We start from the raw sequence: 19,818 nt of genomic DNA, 5'->3' as shown, positions 1-19,818 counted from the left end.
TGGCACCACTGACAGTTTTTAGCCCTTGGCTTCAAAAGAACAGCAGAAACTCCTAGGGGAAAATCACGACAGCCAGACCAGGTAGTGACCTTTGCGTCACTGCAGAGGATTCCTGTCAGCTCCAGTCTGAGGCAGGAAAGAGTTATTTCGGCTCATGGTTTCAGTGTATTGTGAAGGAAAAGACATAACGGAACAGCTCGGTCCATGGTAGTGGCTGGAGCTTGTGACAGACAGGAAGTGTTGAGCGAGGCATTGAACCAGGGCCCTGGCTATCACCTTCAAAGGCCTGTCCCTAGCAACATACTTCTGCCAGCCAGAGGCACCCTCTTCAGATTCCTTATCCTCCCAGTACAGCACCACGAGCTGGGGAAGGCATTCAAATGCCAGCCTGTGAGGACATTTCAGGCTCAATTCATGGCAGTAGCATATACACCTTTGGTCTCTTGATGCCCTACGGGAAACAACCTTTAAGGATATGAGAGACCCGAAATAAAACCAGCTGTCTACCGTGTGAAAACCACTTCTTTGGCTAAATTCTGCACTTTGTGTAAATCTCTGTGGTCCCTCTTCTATGTCCCTTGAGTTCCATCTTCATCACCCTATTCGCTCTGTCTTATTTGTTTCTCTACAACACTAAGGGGGCATCTTCGTGTCTGTCTCATGTATCACACATCCAGACTCCCATTCAAAATATCCAGTGTCTGCTACAGCAGAACCTTATGAATACAAATCACATGTGTGTATGTGTGTGCATGCAAGTGTGTATGTATGTATGTGTGAGTGTGTATGCACGCTCATGCCTGCATATGCATTGACTTTCTGACTTCAGAGATGTATTGAGCCTTATAAAGCAGTTTATAAATCTAATATTCTATGTACAAATGTAACATAGTCCTGGTTTTGCTTATTGGTTTAAAGTAGAAATGCAGATGGCTGATATTTTATGGAATAAGTCATGTATAAGACTACAGCATCTCCGTCTTGCTGTTGTAATGTCATATACTATGAAATAAGTCAGACGTCTATGGAGAGCACATGTGAAAGCTGCCAATGCCAGTCGTGAAACAGCTGGCGTCTATTTGAGGGCAGAAAGTCTTAGATTAGTCTTAGGTGCTGGTTTGCTGTTAATTTGTAGATTGCTAGGCAACCAAAGCCTTTGTAAAACAAAGAGGAAGCAAACTGTCATCTTCATGACCGGTTTGCTGAAGTCAGACTATTTCTAGGTAGGTGGTAAATTCCAAGTCTGGGTTGCATAATGGCCGTTGTTTTCCGGTCACACATAGTGGCAGGTTTGCTGTGCAATGAGAACTCATTTCCTTGTGATACTGAGTCAGCGAAGGAAGGAATGGATTTCAGGGAAAATGTCGACTCTCTTTACAGGCAATCCTGGCATTATAGCCAGAAGAGGAAAGAACTACAACCAGCAATTATTGCCGTAGGCTCTTCTCCATTGCTAGAAAACCCTTTGCATTTTCTTAAGCAAGGAGACGCTATCATCTTTGTATGAAAAGGAACTCGAATCATTTTAATGTCTATTATGTTTGGAACTTCACACACCATATGAAGTTAATTTATATATATATAAAATGATTTAGTAGTTATTGCTTAATGGGTAGAAGAATTTTGACTATTGTTCAGCGATCTCTGAGACCTTTTCGAATCCTGAAATACTTCCTGTTCCTGTTGGCTTTTTTTTTTTTTTTTTTTTTTTTTTTTTTAAGATTCAGTTGTTAAAGAAGGGAGGTGGCATTCTTGTTTTCTGCAGTATGGGCGTGTCTGTGCACGTGTTATAGAAAGCATTTGGAAAGTAACTAGCTCCACAATCGCTTGTGATTTATCGTAGGACTCAAGGTCTTGATGGTAGGCACTCCATTTAGATAACTCTTACCACCAGAGTACTTTGCTGCTGTTGAAGTTGAGTTTGGACCCTTTACTGACCAGCTAGAGCTATAACCATGGCTGCTCTGGGTGAGGACAGAACTTGGCACTTTCTAGTCTCTGCTTCTCAGTGATGCAACAGTTCCAAGCGATACAGAGTATTGGGAAGTCAAGAGTTGAGAGCAAGGGAGAGCTGAGCTGAGATTCGACTCAAGCCCGTGCTGTCTTCTGAGAATGCTCCTAGGAGATCGATCATCAGGAGTGAGCGTCTCAGGCTACCGTGGTTGCTGGCCTGCTGACAGATGCGAACACTTGTTCTCATTGCAGAGTCCTAATGCCACCTTGGCAGGCGCTGCTCGGGCAGAGTTTGTGCTCAGGAAGAATCGCTCCTTCCTTCTAATAGAATAATGCAGCAGACAGCACCTGACTGGAGATCACCCAAAAGACTAGGGGGACGAAGTCTAACTAGCTGGAAGTGAGGGCCTAGAGTTTGCGTGGGCCATACACCTGAATTATCATGTGTAAATTTACATCATCACTAGAGGTGACCCAGATGAGCCCAGGCTATCTCAAAATTCTATTAGGCAGGCTCCATGTAGACACCCAGATCTATATTTTTTAATTTGTTTGTCAACTGGTTACTAAGTACACATGTGATTGTTATTATGGGAGACAGGCTTTATAACACAGATTTAGCCCCTGTCTTCAGAAAGTGATTGTTCTGTTGCAAGATTTAGCAAGCAGATGAATTACAACAGAGTGTTTCTTCTTTGTGTTTTTTTTTTTTGTTTTGTTTGTTTTTTTTTTTTTTTTTGGTTTTCGACACAGGGATTCTCTGTAGCCCTGGCTGTCCCAGAAGTCACTCTGTGGACCAGGCTGGCCTTGAACTCACAAAGATGTCTGCCTCTGTCTCCCAAGTGCTGGGATTAAGGAGTGTGCCACTACCCTCCGGCTTACAAGAGAATGCTTTAATGATGGGATTGGAAAGCAGAACGTGTGGCTAGAAGCGTTGAATCTGGACGACAATAGGTGCTTGGAAGGCAAAGGAGGAGGAAGGACAGAGGAAAAGGAAAGCTTTTTTTTTTGTTTTTTTGTAGAGATTTTGTGGTAAATTTTAAGCATATGTTACTGTGGGAGTGAATGTTTAAGAAAGCAGAAAGGGAGAAGGGTTTTCATGTGGCTCCAAGTCCATCTGCTGGAGCCTGAATCAGGAAGCAGAGGCGGGAGAAGAAACACAAACTCCAGCCTGCATGACTAAACTTTGGAAGACAAAAAGAGTGAATTCTGGGGAAGTCCACACCACTTAAAAAGAATCGTCTCACGATCTTTTGCCAAATGTGGTATCTGGAGGGGAGCGCTGGCATAGGCTAAAATGCCGGGCCGCTACTGTAAACAGGGAACTTGGGTGTGGAAAAAAGGCAGTGCCTGGAACTCTGCAGTAAGAACTCAGCCCGGGAAGACTGGGACTCCACTAGATCCACATCAGGGCATCCCAAGAGGCTTGGCTCTAGGGAGGTGGCTCATTTGTAAAGTGCCTGCTGTAGAAACATGAGGATCTATGTTTGGATGCCTAGGAGCCATGTAGAAAAACCAGGCCTGGCATGCTTCTGTAACCCCGGCACTGGGGAGGAGGAGACAGCGCCTCTCTACACCTTCCTACCCAGTCTAGTTATTCAGTGAGCTCCATGTTCTGTGAGAGACTATATCTCAAAGAACAAGGAGAGAGAGAGAGAGAGAGAGAGAGAGAGAGAGACGAGAGAGAGAGAAAGAGAGAGAGAGAACTAATATCAATTCCTGGCCTTCATGTGCACATAATCATTAGCATGCATGTATGTTATACATATGTGTGCACAAACACACAGTATGAATTATGGGAAAGAAGCTGGTTAAAGGGTGCTAACGTGCTGTTGGACAGGAAGAAGTACTTTGAAAGTTCTATGACATAGTAAGGCAGCTATAGTAGGCCACATTCAATTAACTGTGTATTTCAGTACTACTCATAGAGAAAAATTTCAGTGTTCCAACATAAAGAAATCACACATATTTAAGCTGATTACTCTTCCTATTCAATTAATCTGACCATTGCAAGTTTTTGCTAGAATCAGGTCTCATAAATACACACAACAATCATGGCCGTTAAAAGTTTCAAAAAATTTTCAGAATCAAATCTTCAAAATGTCAATACTCTACATAGATTAGAAATCAAATCTATGTTAATTTTAAATTAAAAATGAAACCTGGAGACTATGCTGCAGACACAGAGCTTGGGGGCTGACCTTGTGACAGACATTTTAGCGTGTGAAGACTGAGAGTGAAGTCCGTTTTGTGGTCTGAGTAGGAGCATTTTGTTGAAGAGAAATGCAGTGTGCGTTGAAGAGAGACGCAATGTGTGCTTCTTTGGAGAGGTCCAAGGCTAACCGCTGGGCCATGCTGGGACCTGTGATTCGCGGTCAATGGCAAAGTCAAACCTAAATCTTGATTCTGAAACTCAAAATGTATTTTTCTTGCAAAGATGATTTCTCTTCTTCCTCACATGAATTATTAAGCTACAAAAAGAGTTGGCTAGATTTTTGGAGATCCGGGTGGGGATTTTGGTTGGATTTTTGGGAGGTTGTTGATGTCATTGTACTTTTTTCTTTTTCTCATAAGTTCGATGGGAATTGACAAAAAAGCAAATGAGATGATGATATGTTTGTCTTCTGGCTGTGTTCAAAAAGCAGCAGCTGTGTCAATAGCTCGAAGCTGTGGGATTGATTTCTGAAGCAAACCCAATCTTTGTGTGTTGGGCTCAAGAGAGGGTAGAGATAGAGAGGCCTCTTGGGGAGGCTCCTCAGCTTGCCCTGCCAATCTTGCGTCTTATCTCCCCTTTTCCTTGCATTTTTTTTCCGTTTTAAACTTTGGGGCTGTAGTGTTTGTCAGGCACTGTTGGTTGTTAACAGTTACGCAAGGGCAACAGAAGTGAAACGGTGAGTAGGTCACCCTGGTTTGAATATCATGGCAGCTTATGCCTGTTTGTAATATGTCTCATCTGCATTACCTCACCCTGTGTGTGTACCAGAGACAGTGCAGCCTGTGCTACATGTTGGTTATAGACAGCAGGATTGTCACTGGACTGTGAGCTCCTTGAGGGTAAGAGCTCTAAGCCTTTGTTCGATATCTCCACTCTCCAGGCCAAGCCCTGGTACAAAGAAAGAGCTTAGTAAATGTTCAAGGAAGGGATGTGCAAGGAACTGAGGGATAGGATTGGAGCTGGGGAAATAGCTCAATTAGCAATATGTCTGCCACAAGTAACATAAGAGTTGGCATCCCTATCACACATGTAAAAAGTGAACATGGCAGAGCATGCATGCAATTGAAGACCTGGGGCAGCAGAGACAGGATGATCCTTAGGGCTCGCTGGTCAGCTATTCTAGTTAAATCAGTGAGTTCTAGATTTAGTGAGAGACCCTGTACTAAAAACCAAGCTGGAGATAAAAAGGAATATTTGGTGTTGACCTCTGTCCTCCATATGCGTGAACAAACACACACCCATAGCATGAATGTACACACACACTCACACACATACACACACACATCTACCACAAATGCATACTCTAAGTGACAAGAGTGATGAGGGATAATATATATTATCACCAGTAGAAAGGAAAGAATCATATGTGTCATATAGAATTGTTTATAACAGTTACGAGTGGGATGCTGTGAGCAAACCAGCCCCCGTGAAAGAAGTTATTCTTGAAAATGTCAAGAAATGAGGAGGTCTGGAGGAAGGAAGAGCTGAAGACTGTAGCTCATCTAAACTGTTGTTTGGTGGGTACTCTAAGGAGGGGTGCCGCACGTGGACACTTAGCTAGCTGCTCATTTGTCTCTTCACGGAACAGATGAGGGAGTAGGCTTCAGCACGAGTCCTGGGGAATAGGCTAGCATCTTAGTCACTCTTCCATTGCTGTGAAGAGAACTAGTGTAAAGGAAACATTTAATACCAACGTGGCAGGAAGTGTGGCAGCCGGCATGACAGGTGTGTGTTGGAGAAGGAAGTAGTTGAGAGCTTCATCTCTTGATCCACAGGTAGCAGGAGAGAGATAGAGATAGATAGATAGATAGATAGATAGATAGATAGATAGATAGATAGATAGATAGATAGAACCTGAGCCTGAATGGGCCTTCTGAAATCTCAAAGCCCCCCCTCCCCCCCCAGTCACAGACTTTCTCCAACAAGGCCACACCTCCCAATCCTTCTAATTCTTTCAAGTAGTTCCACTCCCTGGTGACTAAGCATTCAAATATATGAGCTTTTGGAGGCCATTCTTACTCCAACCCGCTCCCTTGGTAAGCGTTAAAACTTAACCGATAGAGAACAGCTTCTCAAAGAATTCTGATACTTCTGCTTCCAGCTGCAACCAGGAAATTCAGAGGCAGCCAAAATGAAAACAAGAAAAACCTTAATGGAAATTTTGAACCTAGAAAAGGTTTGGTCTGAGTTTGAAAAGAAGATCTGGGTCGGTTTATGGCCCCCAAGTACTATTGCTGGATTTGCTGGCTTTTAATTTGTTTATTAGATTTTATTTATTTAATAGCACTATGGTACATTCTGATTCTTAGGGGTGGGCCCCCAAGTTTGGCAGCTCCAGCAAGGCTTCTTCATTAATTTCAAAGCTCAGGAAGCCAGACTTCCCTGGAGTTGCTTACGTTGGGATAGCATTGGCCACTCTGCTGCCAATCAGCAATTCTACTTGGGAGGGTTTCGCCGAGTGTTGTCTTAACATTTTTTTTTCTCTAGTACTTGCATAGAAGGGTAGCAATTTAATTAAAGCAACATGTATACATAATATTTAATGAGTGCTTGCCAGATTTTCTTTAATAAAAATTACAGTAAAAGCAGGTTTCATTCTAAATCACTTAGGAATTGTGAGTTCTGTAACTAGGCTCTGACCTCTAAGTATGTGGGTGTGCAGGGACCCTAGTTTCCATAAATTTAGGAGAGTTTAGTCTCTCCCAAGTGGACAAGTTAAGCTCCAGGCCTCTCTGTGGGTTGCAGTACTGAATGCTTATCTTTTACCTCAAAGAGTAAATAAGGCTTCCATGACCATCTTCCTTATAGGAGCCCAACTCTGTTTTCAGGGGTCTTAAGAGAGGGAGTTCTTTGGTACTAGATGGGCTTCTCGTCTATATTTGAGGGACCCTTTTGAACGCCTGCTTCTGTTATCTATACATGTTCCTTTAAGTCCACGCCCGACAACAGGGCTGCTAACTACTCTCTCTTTATGCTGGAATAATGCACATTTCTGTTGCGGTTGGCAAATAATGGGAAGAAAGAGCCTTGCTCTTAACGGAGTCCTTGACTAACCCGATAAACTTCTTCAGGGGTCAAATCATTTAATGATGTAAAATCCAATCTTATTGGCTCCCCATCTCTGACTCACCGTAGAATTTACTGTATGTTTCCTTCTATACAGACCTTTAAATCTGACAATTTCAAAAAGTGTCTTCTAGTTATAGCATTTACATTGTCGTTTTGACCCTTGGTAAGGTGAGCAGATAAACCACGGAAGTGTTAGGAACACTAACTTGATTGCTGTCTTATTAATAAATAAGCTGGTAAACTGTATTCTGTGGGCAATGTGATTCTCTTCTGTTATTTCATAGTTGGAATAAAGTTGACTATGCATTGAATACAGCTTTTTTTTTCGTTCTTTCTTTCTCAGAGAGACATCTCCTGTATGGACGACCTGCAGTGCTTTACCGGACTAGATACGATATCTTATACCACACGGATTTTGAAAGTGGCTATAGTGAAATATTCTTGATGCCTCTCTGGACGTCATATACGGTTTCTAAGCAGGTTATTGAGAAAATTGGGCCTTTTACTCTTTATTTGATAGAATGAGTGTTTTTGATGAATAGATTTGGCCTTAATTGTTTTTCTGATTGAAGAAACCTTCTGCTGTGTCTACTGTGATATTATTTATTTCTTTTCGTGTACGCATGCATGCATGTTCACATGTGCCATGGCGTGCCCTTGGAGGTGAAAGGGCAGCTTATGGAGTTGATTCTCTCCATCCACTCTGTGGGTCCTGTGATTGAACTCAAGCATCAGTCTTGGAAAAAACACTTTTACCTGCTTCGTTGCAAGACATTTTAAAATTAGTCTTCATTCACTGTTCTGTCTGACCTACTATATTATGTAAGTGTTGAAAGAAATATAATAATGTTTTTAGATTCTTTTTTCCCATGTTACATTTTGCCCAATAGTTACAGAAGCCATCAAGTTTTGTTCTTTTTGATTGTTTTTTTTTCTCTCTCTCTCTTTTTTTCTTTTGGTATAGTAGAAGTTATATCTTGTTTTAATAGATATTAATTTTTAGGGCAATTCTCTGTTAGCAGTCAGATTTAGTGAGAAGTAGCAAGTCCCCAGATATAACCATGCTCAGCCAGACCTTGCTGTCAATGTTTTCTTTGTATTTTATCTTATGTTTTAAACGTTGCCAAGAATTTAAAAGGCTCAATTTCCTTATTTTAGTTTCTGTGTGAGTATTTTTGCCTGCATGTACGTATGTGCACCTTATGTCTCAGAAATCAGAGGGCATAGGATCCCTTGGAACTGGATTTATGCATGGTTGTGAATCACCATGTTGGTGATGGGACCAGAATTCAAGTCCTCTGCAATAGCACCAAGTGCTCTAAACTGCTGAGCGATCTCTCTATCCCCCTGTTTGTATTTTCATAAAAAACATTTTTAATTGGAGTTTGAACTTCATAAAGATGTGATACAAAGCTATAGATCAGAAGTTAGAATAGCTTATTTTGTAGTTGAAACACACATCTATTAGATATATCAAGTATATATACTTAGAAGTATATTTTTAACTTGTAGATGTAAATAACAAGATTACTACTTCCCCAACAATCTTATTAATTTCTACTATGTGTGCATACATGCAAGTAGATACAGACAGAGAGAGAGAGAGAGAGAGACAGACAGACAGACACACAGACAGACACAGAGAGAGATACAGAAAGATAGGTATGTATAGAAAGATAAGTATGTATGCTTTTAAAAGAAGATATGTGTGTGTGTGTATGCATATGTATTTGTAAGTGTGTGTGTTTCATCATGGATGCCATCTACCTCATTTTTTTTTTTTGAGATAGAGGCTCACACTAGTTTGGTGCTTACCAAGTCGGCTAGGCTGGGTGACCGACAAACAGCTAGGCTCAACTCAGCCTGTCTGCTTCCTCAGCACTGGGCTCGCACCTGTGATCCTCTGTGCCTAACTTTTTACTTGGGTTCTGAGGATCCAACTCAGGTTCTCATAGGCTTGCAAGCCAAGTGCTTTACTGATTGAGCTGTCTTCCCAGCACTTGTCTATTACTTTAAAGAGCATTTGCTTGGCTTTTGTTGCTTGGCTTTTGAGGCAGAGTCTTGGTATATAACCCTAGCTAATCTGGAACTTGCTATACAGACCTGGCTGGCCGTGATTTTGTGAGCAGCTTTCTTGACTCTGCCTCTTGAAGGGTGGGATTTTACTTGTGTACCACCAGGCCTAGCTGGGGGTTTTAGATCTTCAGTGACCTTTGCAGCTGTGGAATTTCCACTTTATAAATTGTTCGACTTCAGACTTTGATAAGAAAGATTATACTGCAGACAACCAAGAGATTGAGAATTATAGGCTTATTGTATTTTTTTAAAGAATGACTTTTTAAAGGGACTTAAAATATCAGATTATGAACTATGATAAGCTTGCAAGTTTGGGTTTGAGCTGTTCATAAGAGAAACTCTAGCTTTATCCATGCTGTTTGGTCTCATCTCTGTAAAGCATCAATCCATGAGTGTCTCTGACTCCACCTGCAGGCTGAGGTCTCCAGCATCCCGGAGCATCTGACCAACTGTGTTCGCCCTGACGTTCGTGTGTCTCCAGGATTCAGTCAGAACTGTTTGGCCTATAAAAATGATAAACAGATGTCATATGGGTTCCTTTTTCCTCCCTGTAAGTTACAGCGTTAGGGTCTGGTCACTGTGTGTGTGTGCGTGCACTCACATGTGGGCACGTGTGTGTGTGCATGTCAGGTTGGGATGTATAATCCAGAGTTTTAAGCTCGCTAGTTAGGATTTCAGTGGTCCAGGGTTTATTCATGGGGAGCATTTGGGAGGCTGTGAAATTCTCCCAAAATTGAGCCTGAAAATGACCAGCTTATAAACATCCTGCTCTTCTGGAAAAAATCGAAAGGATAGGGGAAACGTGTTCTCCTTCACACTGTTAAAAGGCATGTGGAAGAAATAGTAAGTTAGGAGGACATTAATTCTTTCTTAAGGAAGGGTTTTCATTTGACAGTTCCATATGTTTATATGATGTGTTTTTTTCGTTTTTATCCCCCATTGTTCTTGGTCACCCTGCCTCCTGCTTGGAGCTACCTTCTCACCAAGTCTCCCTCCCATTTCCACGCCCCCTTTTTGTGTGTGGTCCATTGAGTTTAATAAGAGTCATTTGCCTGAGCGTGGGTGGGAGGCTATTTAGTGGCACAGTCCTGCAGAGGTGATTTCCTAAAAACAATTACATCTTATTATCTTAATGACATTTTTTAAGAGTCTAAGTCACAGTAATGGGATCAGAGAACTATAGACTTAAAAACTCTGTAGGAAGAAAAGGGCTGTAAATACTTTCAGAGAGCGTGGAGGGTGGTGAAGCGACCGAGTGGGCGTGAAGTCGGAAGTGTCTAATAGAGGAGATAAGTGGAAATAAAAGTTCAGGTCTGCTGGTTTCGAGCTGTTTGGGTTGGTCTAAAGACTGTTTTTCTGTTGATGTCAGCCTTGGTAAGCAATGTATTCTGTTTGCTCTCCTGATGTTTAGATCTGAGCTCTTCCCCAGAAGCTAAATATGATGCATTTCTTGTAACCAACATGGTTCCAATGTATCCCGCTTTCAAGCGTAAGTATATTTGCCTAATAAACTATTACTTAGAAAATAAATATTTTAAATTTACCCTTTACTTTCCCCCCCCTCCCATACTGGTTTTAATAATACCTCGCAATGGTTCATCTTTTATGCCCTTTGAAGACCTTTTATATAAACTGCCTCCAGTTGACCTGCATGGGAGGGAAGCTGGCCAGTGATCTAGTCCTTGCTTATAATTCGGAAATTGACAGCATAGAGAGTGACCCAGGCCATGAGCAGTAAAGCTGAATTAAGCCATGTTCTAACCTGCAGTCCTTTCTGTTTTTATGAATCTTACTGAACTTTAGAGGTCACTTGCACCCTTCCCAACATCTGTATTTATGTAGTGAATACCCTTTTCCTTTAGGGTGCTAATGTTGTTCTGAATGTTGACCCTAAAACCCAGGAGAAGATTATGAATATTCTGGTTTATCAGAATACGAAATCAAATGATTTTATGCAAGTTATTATTTTAGCTTCTTTGACTATATAGTTCACAAGACTATATAGCTTCTTTGACTATATAGTTCACTATTGTTCACAAGATGAATATTTGTGAATGATAGTGATTCTGTAAACTGAGTAAGCACCGTATACTCTGGCCCACAAAGCCAACTGTTGGTCCCTACAGTGTGAGCATTGGTTATGCCATTATTTTTTAATAGTATGTATTGAACTCAGAGCCTCATACACATTAGACACATCCCTAACCACGAAGCCATCTCTTTCAACTCTTATCCCCTTTGGAGATGGCATCCCATGCAGTCCATGCTGCGTTTTAACTAGCTGCGAAGCTGAGGATGATCTCCTTCTTTCCTTCCCTCCTGGATACTGGGCACAATCATTCGCTACCACACGTAGTCTATACAGTGCTGAGAGTGAAGCCCGAACTTGGTGTATGCTAGAAAAACACTACCAACTGAGCCCATTCCCTAGTCCTAGAGCTTCAGAAATCCTATTGTCTGATCTCTAAAGATTTATGTGCCCAATGGCTAAAATACTTCCTCTTCTGCTAACACTGTAACTCTCTCTATCTGGCATGCTCTGCCCCCCACTGCCTTGCCTGAGATATATGAACTCATTCAGCTTTCAGATCTCTGCTTCTTCGCCTCTGCTGGGAACTTTCCCTGACCTACTGGGCCAGGCTTACTGCCTCCCTGGCATTGTCAACTTCCTCTTATCTTTCCTTTCACAAGTTTTAGTGAAAAACAAAGATAAAACTGGAGAACAGGTTTTGTTGGTCATAGCTGCTCTTGGCTCCTGACATTGCACTTGAAGAAAGCCTCCTACAGAGAGTTTGTCTGAAACAAGTGTTTTTATGCACAAAGGACTGACTGATTGATCTGTGTCTTCGTACAGGTATCTGGACTTATTTCCAAAGGGTTTTGGTGAAGAAATATGCCTCAGAAAGGAATGGAGTCAATGTAATAAGTGGACCAGTTTTTGACTACAATTACGATGGCTTACGTGACACTGAGGATGAAATCAAACAGTGAGCTTCTCTTTTCTGTTCTGTGTGAGATGCCTAAATTCAAGGATATTCCTATGCTAGAGAAGAGTTCATGCCCTTAAATATTTTGTCTTTGAATCTCATTATTAAGATCTTTAGTGGTCTTCAATCTTTGATTAAGTGTGGCTTTAGTAGCTAGAATAAAATTTTGATTTTTGTGATGGAAAAGTATATCAATATTTTTGAAATTATCATTTATTCCTCAGGAACTCTTCAGTAGCAGAATTGCGATTTTAATTGATTTTTTATGATTTTTGGAGAGTTTTGGAATCTTTTCTATCTTCTGAGTCAGTATGGCTTATTAAAAAGTTGCATAAAGACCTTGGTTGAATCCAATTATCTCTCTCCTATTGGTACTATTGGGATATAAAAAGGTAAGGTAAACACTGTGCTTATAAGAGTATGTAGTCTAGTGCATTTATACATGCACAAGTACTCAGAAATCAGCACAGAGTGTATAAATAAAATAGATACTTAGCAAACAAAATACTATTTTGAAATACAGATAATTAATAGTACAGACATTAACTTCCTTTTCAGCAATTGAAAAGAGAAATTTCGTCTTAATTACATATATTTATTGTTGGTCATTTTGATAGTTTTAAACAAAATTAAGTTCACTCAATTTCAAGATTTAGAAAATGATTAAAATTATAGCATCAAGTTGGGTGAGGAATTTAAATGTGTACACTTTGCTCTACTGGAGAAATCCCATTTAATAGCATGAGGCTCCTCTCCTACTCTTGATGTTAGTGCTTCCTTTGTACCAAGTTCAGGCTCTCAGTGTAGGCTAAAAGTGCTGTGATTTCTCTACATCCAGTGTTTTGGGATTCTGGACCATTTTCTGTACCTATGAAAGTTATCTTTCTGAAACACAAATCTAATATTGGCACTTCGTATCTGCCAGACCTCCAGTGGAGTATTGCAGCCTAAACCACAGCTCCTAAATGCTGGATCCCGGCTCTCAGAAACCATCACAATTGGTCTTTTATAGACTTTTCCAGCTCCTTGCTCTTCGCCATTATTCTAGTCACCGTTGATTGCCTCCAGCTCTTCAATGCAGCCAGTTTATTTTCTTGGAATACTTTTCTGTTTCCACCAGGTAGAGACAGAGAGACAATTCCAGGCAGAGAGAACATCATGTTTGTTTAACGTAGGCTAGTAGGGTGTTGTCATGGGTAAGCAAGTTTTAAGAGAACATTCTGATGTGGCTTGTAATTTTACTGACTTTCCTGGTTCAGGTATGTGGAAGGCAGCTCTATTCCTGTCCCAACTCACTACTATAGCATCATCACCAGCTGCCTGGACTTCACTCAGCCTGCAGACAAGTGCGATGGTCCCCTCTCTGTGTCCTCTTTCATCCTTCCTCACCGGCCCGACAATGACGAAAGTTGCAATGTGAGTTCAGAGGCAGAGTCCTCCAGGCTGAGCTCTCAGACTAACTTGTACTCCCACTATTGAACTAGAATGAAGCACGTGGATCACCCAGTCAAATGGAAAGGGAGAACGACTCAAGAAGAACTGTACTGCATATATAGGGACCTGGTATTCCATAATAATAATTTTGTATTGTTTTCTTAGTGTGTGTGTAGATGTGTGTGCATGTGCACATGTATATATATGTAACATAGTTCTATTTATGTTTTCTATGTTGAACTTTTTTTTCTTCACAAAAGGATGTACCAAAAGGGAAAATAGTAACATTTTGATAATAGTAGAGATAGAATAAGAGTTCAAAAACATTTACCACGCCGGGCGGTGGTGGCGCACGCCTTTAATCCCAGCACTCGGGAGGCAGAGGCAGGCGGATCTCTGTGAGTTCGAGGCCAGCCTGGTCTACAAGAGCTAGTTCCAGGACAGGAACCAAAAGCTATGGAGAAACCCTGTCTCAAAAAATCAAAAAAAAAAAAAAAAAAAAAAAAAACCCAGAAAACATTTACCATATTGATCTTTTCTTTTGTGGATGCTTAGAAACATCCATAATAAAAGTTTTTAAAACACATGCGCACATGCACTTATTAGTCAGGTTATCGTTTGTTGCTAGCTATGGGAAAATACAGCAGCCATCTCGCAGCACACAGGACTCCTGTATTGTTTATTTTCACATGGAGAGAGCTAGGAAGCAGAATGTTCTAACGAAAAGGCCCCTAGCAGAGGCTGGAGAGATGGTTCAGTGGTTATGAGCATTGGCTGCTCTTTGAGAGGACCAGAGTTCAATTCCCAGCACTGATATAATGGCTCATAACCACCTGGACCTCCAATCACATGATTCCAGTGCCCTCTTCTGGCCTCTATGGACACACCAGGCATATGCCTGTTGCTCAAACATCCAAGTAAACAAATTACCCATACTCATAAAATAAATAAGATATATTAAATTTAAAAAAAGGAACAGCCCTCAGCAGGAAGACAGACCAGGCTGTGTGTACAGATTTAAGACTCGGGGACAAGTCATATATTCTCTTCACATATGTTTATTGTGTTGGAAACTCTTTGCTGAAGGTTTGATTCTAGAAGTAATAGCCAATATGCTTTAATTTCACCAATAGAAGAAACAAGAATAGACTCTCTCGAATGGGATTGTTAGTCAATAAATTACACTCAAATTCCTAAATTGTGTAAAGTGTTTTCGAAGAAAAAGTACTGTTAGCCACAGCCATAAACTTCTAGGCAGCCTACCACATAGGGCTGAAAACAAAACCTGAGCAGAAATACTTACACTAAGAAGTTAAAGGCCAGCTGGGTGTAGTGGTGCACGCCTTTAATCCCAGCACTTGGGAGGCAGAGGCAGGAGTATCTCTGTGAGTTTGAGGTCTACAAAGTGAGTTCCAGGACAGCTGTTACACAGAGAAACCCTGTCTCAAAAAAAAAGTAAAAATAAAATAAAATGCCATAACGGTTGGTCCAATGAAGATCATCATCTTCATGCTTCTTGGACAGTATGGCTCCTGGACAAAGGCTTCTATTATGGATGAAGAATTCAGGCCATGACTGTTCAAAGCAAAATAAAGACTTTAAGAAATAATAGAAATGTGAACTATGGTATAAGCAGCTAGTTACATTTTTCTCAAATATCGAATTTGATGAGAGATAATATTTTACACTTGATAGTAGCCAAAAGGCCAAGAAGTGATGGGTGATGTTTATAAAAATGGCCTGTTATCAAAAATTTAAAATTGTAGTGGTTGTTGTATTAGCTGTCGAAGTTGTTCCCATTTGCCAAGGGTGTGTTACGATCCAAGTATTGTGTAGGTCCTCTTCATATATTGTTCTTGTCATCTAATCACCCTGGAAGGTCTCTCTTTCTTCTTTCTGCCTGTGTGTTGATTTCTAAGGAACTTACATTTACTAAAAGATGATGGTGAGCTGGTAGGAGAGGGAACTTTAAATTCCAAAGATAATTAGCAGATATCTGCAGAAGAACTTGGGGAGTTTTTCTTATTGTGCAATTATATAAACAAGAAAAAGTCTTTCATCAGAAGGGCAACATTTTAGGTTTTGCTCTAAGGAGTTTAAGCTGGTGGAGGTTGAACACGGTGTTCAAAAGGTATTGGCAGGTTTCATAAGAATGAGGTCACAGAACTGAACCTGGGGTGTGGTCTTAGACACTTAAAGAGAAGGCTGGAAGGCAGAAGTACTGTAGCCAGAGGAATTCTGGGGCCCCATGTGTGCTTGGGAAGGGGGAAGAAGAGGGGAAACGGAAAGTGACAGATCCCTGTCATCAGTTCATCAGCTCGATGGTTCAGTCTCAGTTGTTCATAGCGGAACATAATTCCTCTTGGAACATCACTGTACTTCCCTTGAGAAAGCCTCAGTTCTCCTGAAAACCCACATGGGGAGGTAAACCAAACACATATAAAATGAAATTCAAAATTGCTCCGAAATTTAAAGATGGAGTACATGTCACATAGACATTTATACGTAGGATAGGCTGTTTACAGTATATCTTGGGGTTCTTTGGGAATTCTTCAATCACTGCAGGATGGCCATGGGAGAGTTTGGATCCCAGCTTGGCCATTTCTTCTGCATTCCGTGGGCATTGCAGACAGGTGGTGCTGAGACATACATGAACATACACTCATACACATGAACGTAAAAAATAATAAATCAAATTTAAAAAGAATGATTATCAATAGTGCAGAAATTAATCATGATTGTTTGTGATTGCATTAATATTCTGTTTTTTTTTGAAATTTTTTGTTGTTTTTCCTATTTCCTTGAATCCTTACCATTCTAGCTGGCTATGATTTTGAATTAGGAAAAACTCTTTCAAGCCTGCTCACACACCCACAGATCTCCATTTTGAAAGGAAACATTGGACTCACTGACCATTGAGAAATCCAACAAAAGAGCAAAATATGAAAATTCTCCCAAAATAACAATCTCATGCTTCCCCTGAGGGGGTCTTGACCCATCAGGAGACCTCCTACTTTGTTAATTATACGGTGATGCTGAGGACTGGTCAGTAGCCTTGCGGGTAGGGCTAAATTTAGGTTTGACTTTATTGGGAGTTGCAAAAATCTTGGTTAGCTTAGGCAGGGGGCAGGTTATGAAAGGTCCGAATCCTAGCTTCTGCCTGCAAAGCCATTTCTACACGTTGCCTGGAATGGCCAGGCATTGGTTTCCTGAACCAACAAGCTCACGGTACATTTTTAGACTTGGCCTGAGCTACCGTCACTCTTGGTCCAGGTCTGTGTGGGTTGAAGCTTTCTGAGAAAACCTTTGCAGGTCCCTGGGACTCGGTGGCTGGTTCACTGAGATCGCCAGTGGTCAAGAGTTAGGTGAGGGCATGCCTGAACATTCTTGGCCCTGGGCTGTGCAGCACCCTGTAGACTTCTCTAAAGACTCTCGCTAGACATTTCAGACCCGAGGTTTGAGGTAGTGGTATAATTTGTGAAGTCCTTCCTGCACCCGGCTACTAACGAAGAGTAATAGCTTAATTCATAGAACACTCACGTGATCTTATTACGCCCCTCCACCATGTTTCCTCCAAATTGAAATATTTTTGAGACGCGAGGGTCTCTTTATCTGAAGTATCTTTAAGTTTCAAGTTAGACATTGAATACATTGCTCTGTCATTTTGCATGGTTTTAGCCTGGAGTTTTGCCAATGAGGTTATTACATGAGGAGCTAAGGCAGAAGGAGACTTCCTTCCCTTCTTTGGTGGTGTTACTATTGACTCCTCTTCCTTCTTCCTCTGCCTTTGAATTTTTTCTACCTACCAGCGAGCTGGTGAAGACAGCATTAGTGGCCTTGTGAATCAATGAAGCTGGGGCTGGAGGTTGGGAGGGTGTTCAGTAGCTTTACCAAGTCACTGAAGCAAGGAAACAGTAGAGCCGCATTTCCAAATCAGAATTTTTGGGCCCTAAAGTGCCAGATACATCAACCGACCTGTTTCAAGCTGAACTCATTATCAGATAGTAACTCACTGCTGTTGGCTAGGTGGTTGATGAATCTGAGCAGCCTTGGGATGCTTGCTAGCTTCCTATGCTAGGCACCAGCTCTCTGTTTATTTTGTGAGACAGAAGAGCATCGCAGGTTAGGTGTGTGGTGCTTTCAACCCTACCCTACGTTCGATGGCTGAGAAGAAAATCAAATGGTTGGATTCCTCACAATATTCCTCATTTTGTCTTGTGTTTTGAGAACCCAGTGAGAGCTACACCTCTTCACGCCGCGTTTCTCATTTGTCTGGCACAGCTTTTTACCAAAGAAAATGGAATTGTGAGGGCATTTCTGACAGGGATTCAGTAGAGACAGGAAGGTCAGGCTGGTACAACAAGCTTTGGGTCTGAGTGCAGAAGTGTGGAAAATAACCATTTAGATAATCTCTTCTAGGAAAAAAAAATCTGACTGTTTCATTTCCCCTGCAGAGCTCGGAGGATGAGTCCAAGTGGGTAGAGGATCTCATGAAGATGCACACAGCTCGGGTGCGAGACATTGAGCACCTCACTGGTTTGGACTTCTACCGGAAGACGAGCCGGGGCTATTCAGAAATTCTGGCCCTCAAGACATACCTGCATACATACGAGAGCGAGATTTAACTTTCTGGGCATGTGCAGTGTGTTCTCAGCAACTGGTGTATATTTTTATATTGTGTTTGTATTTATTAATTTGAAGCAGGACGTAAAAAAAAAACACTTAGTATTTTAATCCTATACCAAATCTGACATAGTAAACCTGTTACTTCTCCTCTAATGCTTGACTTAGACTGAGCTGTGTTTTGAGTAGAGAGCTAGCGGACACTGCAGCTCATGATCTAAGCAGAAGCTTCCACATGGTGCTGCAGACCGAACATTTGCAGCGAGGAAATACTAATTTTCCAGTGCACAGTCACCACATGTAGTCCTGTTCTGTGTTGAGATACTGATTTTGTAAAGCTACATTCATCTGCTGTTAACGCTGACCGACATATTTAAGCCTTATAGACCAATCTTAACGATAATAAATCACACGTTCAGATTTCCCCTGGTTCTGTCTGGCCTTTGTTTCGTTTGTGAACCTGCGGGCTTACGTCACGTGTTGGCATGCTCATGAGAAACACATTTCTTGCATTGAGTCCTCTTCCCATCTGTATTTTTGATAATTAACTGTATGATGGTATAGGCACGCACATATGGGGACTCAGAAGAGCAGAGAAAAAAAAATGAATTAGAACAGGGAAAAATTGTTTTGTAAGGCATTCCAGACTTTGGAAGAATAGTCTCTTTTGATTGGTTCAGTTCAAAACTCTCAATAGTAGCGTCAACCTTAGCTGTTTTATGGGGCTAAAGATATAGATAACATTAGTTGACTGAATACGTGCAAGACACTGTGTTCAATTCCCTGCCCTACAAAAACAAAAACGACATTAATCATGCATTCTATATAAAACATCCACCTAAGAACCATAAAGAAAGTAAAGAGAAGTAAGTCTAGTTCATAAATATACAAGCAGCCAACCAAGTTAGAGCAGAAGAATTGCCAAAGGCAAGGTGTTAGTCACAGTACAATGACAGAGGGTATGGTATGAATGGGATTTCAAAGCACATAGTTATGACTTCAAATAATATTGATGTATAGAGAAAAGAGGTCATTAAAGTTTTTAATCACATTACGAAAAGAGATGTAATTGCCTTATTAATGTTGTCAATAATATTGTCACATTTCCAATAATTGCCAGTATTATCATTTTTAAAAATTAAATAGAAGCATATGGCTTTATTTCCACTGTGGTGGTGATCATGATTGGTGCTTTGATAGATAAAATGGGTTTTTAAAGTTTTACAAATAATCCTTTAAAATGTATTAGTTTAAGAGAGAAGAAACAGTGCCGAGTGTAAAGAAAACAACATGACATCAAAAGATGGTCCCAAGAGTATTTGAAAATTTACGGGTGACACTTGAAACAGGGCCACAAGTCTACTTTAGTGATTATTGTCTTGCTAAGTTTAGTTACATTTATTGGGCACCAACTGTTGCAGGCATGTCTCTGCTACTTTGTATGCCTTGTGTTTAAACCCT

General features: G+C 41.0%; 1 protein-coding gene across 5 annotated transcripts in view; it reads left to right on the top strand.

Moving 5' to 3' along the window:
• Positions 1–19,525, top strand: part of Enpp2 (ectonucleotide pyrophosphatase/phosphodiesterase 2) — a 110,128-nt gene extending 90,603 nt beyond the window's left edge. For all 5 annotated transcript variants that reach the window (XM_057791584.1, XM_057791587.1, XM_057791586.1 and 2 more), the window contains 6 exons: positions 7,581–7,717; positions 9,728–9,863; positions 10,725–10,802; positions 12,168–12,300; positions 13,560–13,716; positions 18,189–19,525. In XM_057791584.1, the coding sequence (XP_057647567.1) occupies positions 7,581–7,717; positions 9,728–9,863; positions 10,725–10,802; positions 12,168–12,300; positions 13,560–13,716; positions 18,189–18,359 (812 nt within the window). In that variant the 3' untranslated portion in view covers positions 18,360–19,525. The remainder of the gene's footprint in view (positions 1–7,580; positions 7,718–9,727; positions 9,864–10,724; positions 10,803–12,167; positions 12,301–13,559; positions 13,717–18,188) is intronic.
• The last annotated feature ends 293 nt before the right edge of the window (positions 19,526–19,818 follow it).

The sequence above is a fragment of the Chionomys nivalis genome, chromosome 17 (assembly GCF_950005125.1).
Source record: "Chionomys nivalis chromosome 17, mChiNiv1.1, whole genome shotgun sequence".
Lineage (NCBI taxonomy): Eukaryota > Metazoa > Chordata > Mammalia > Rodentia > Cricetidae > Chionomys > Chionomys nivalis.
This window is presented reverse-complemented; position numbering and strand designations above follow the sequence as displayed.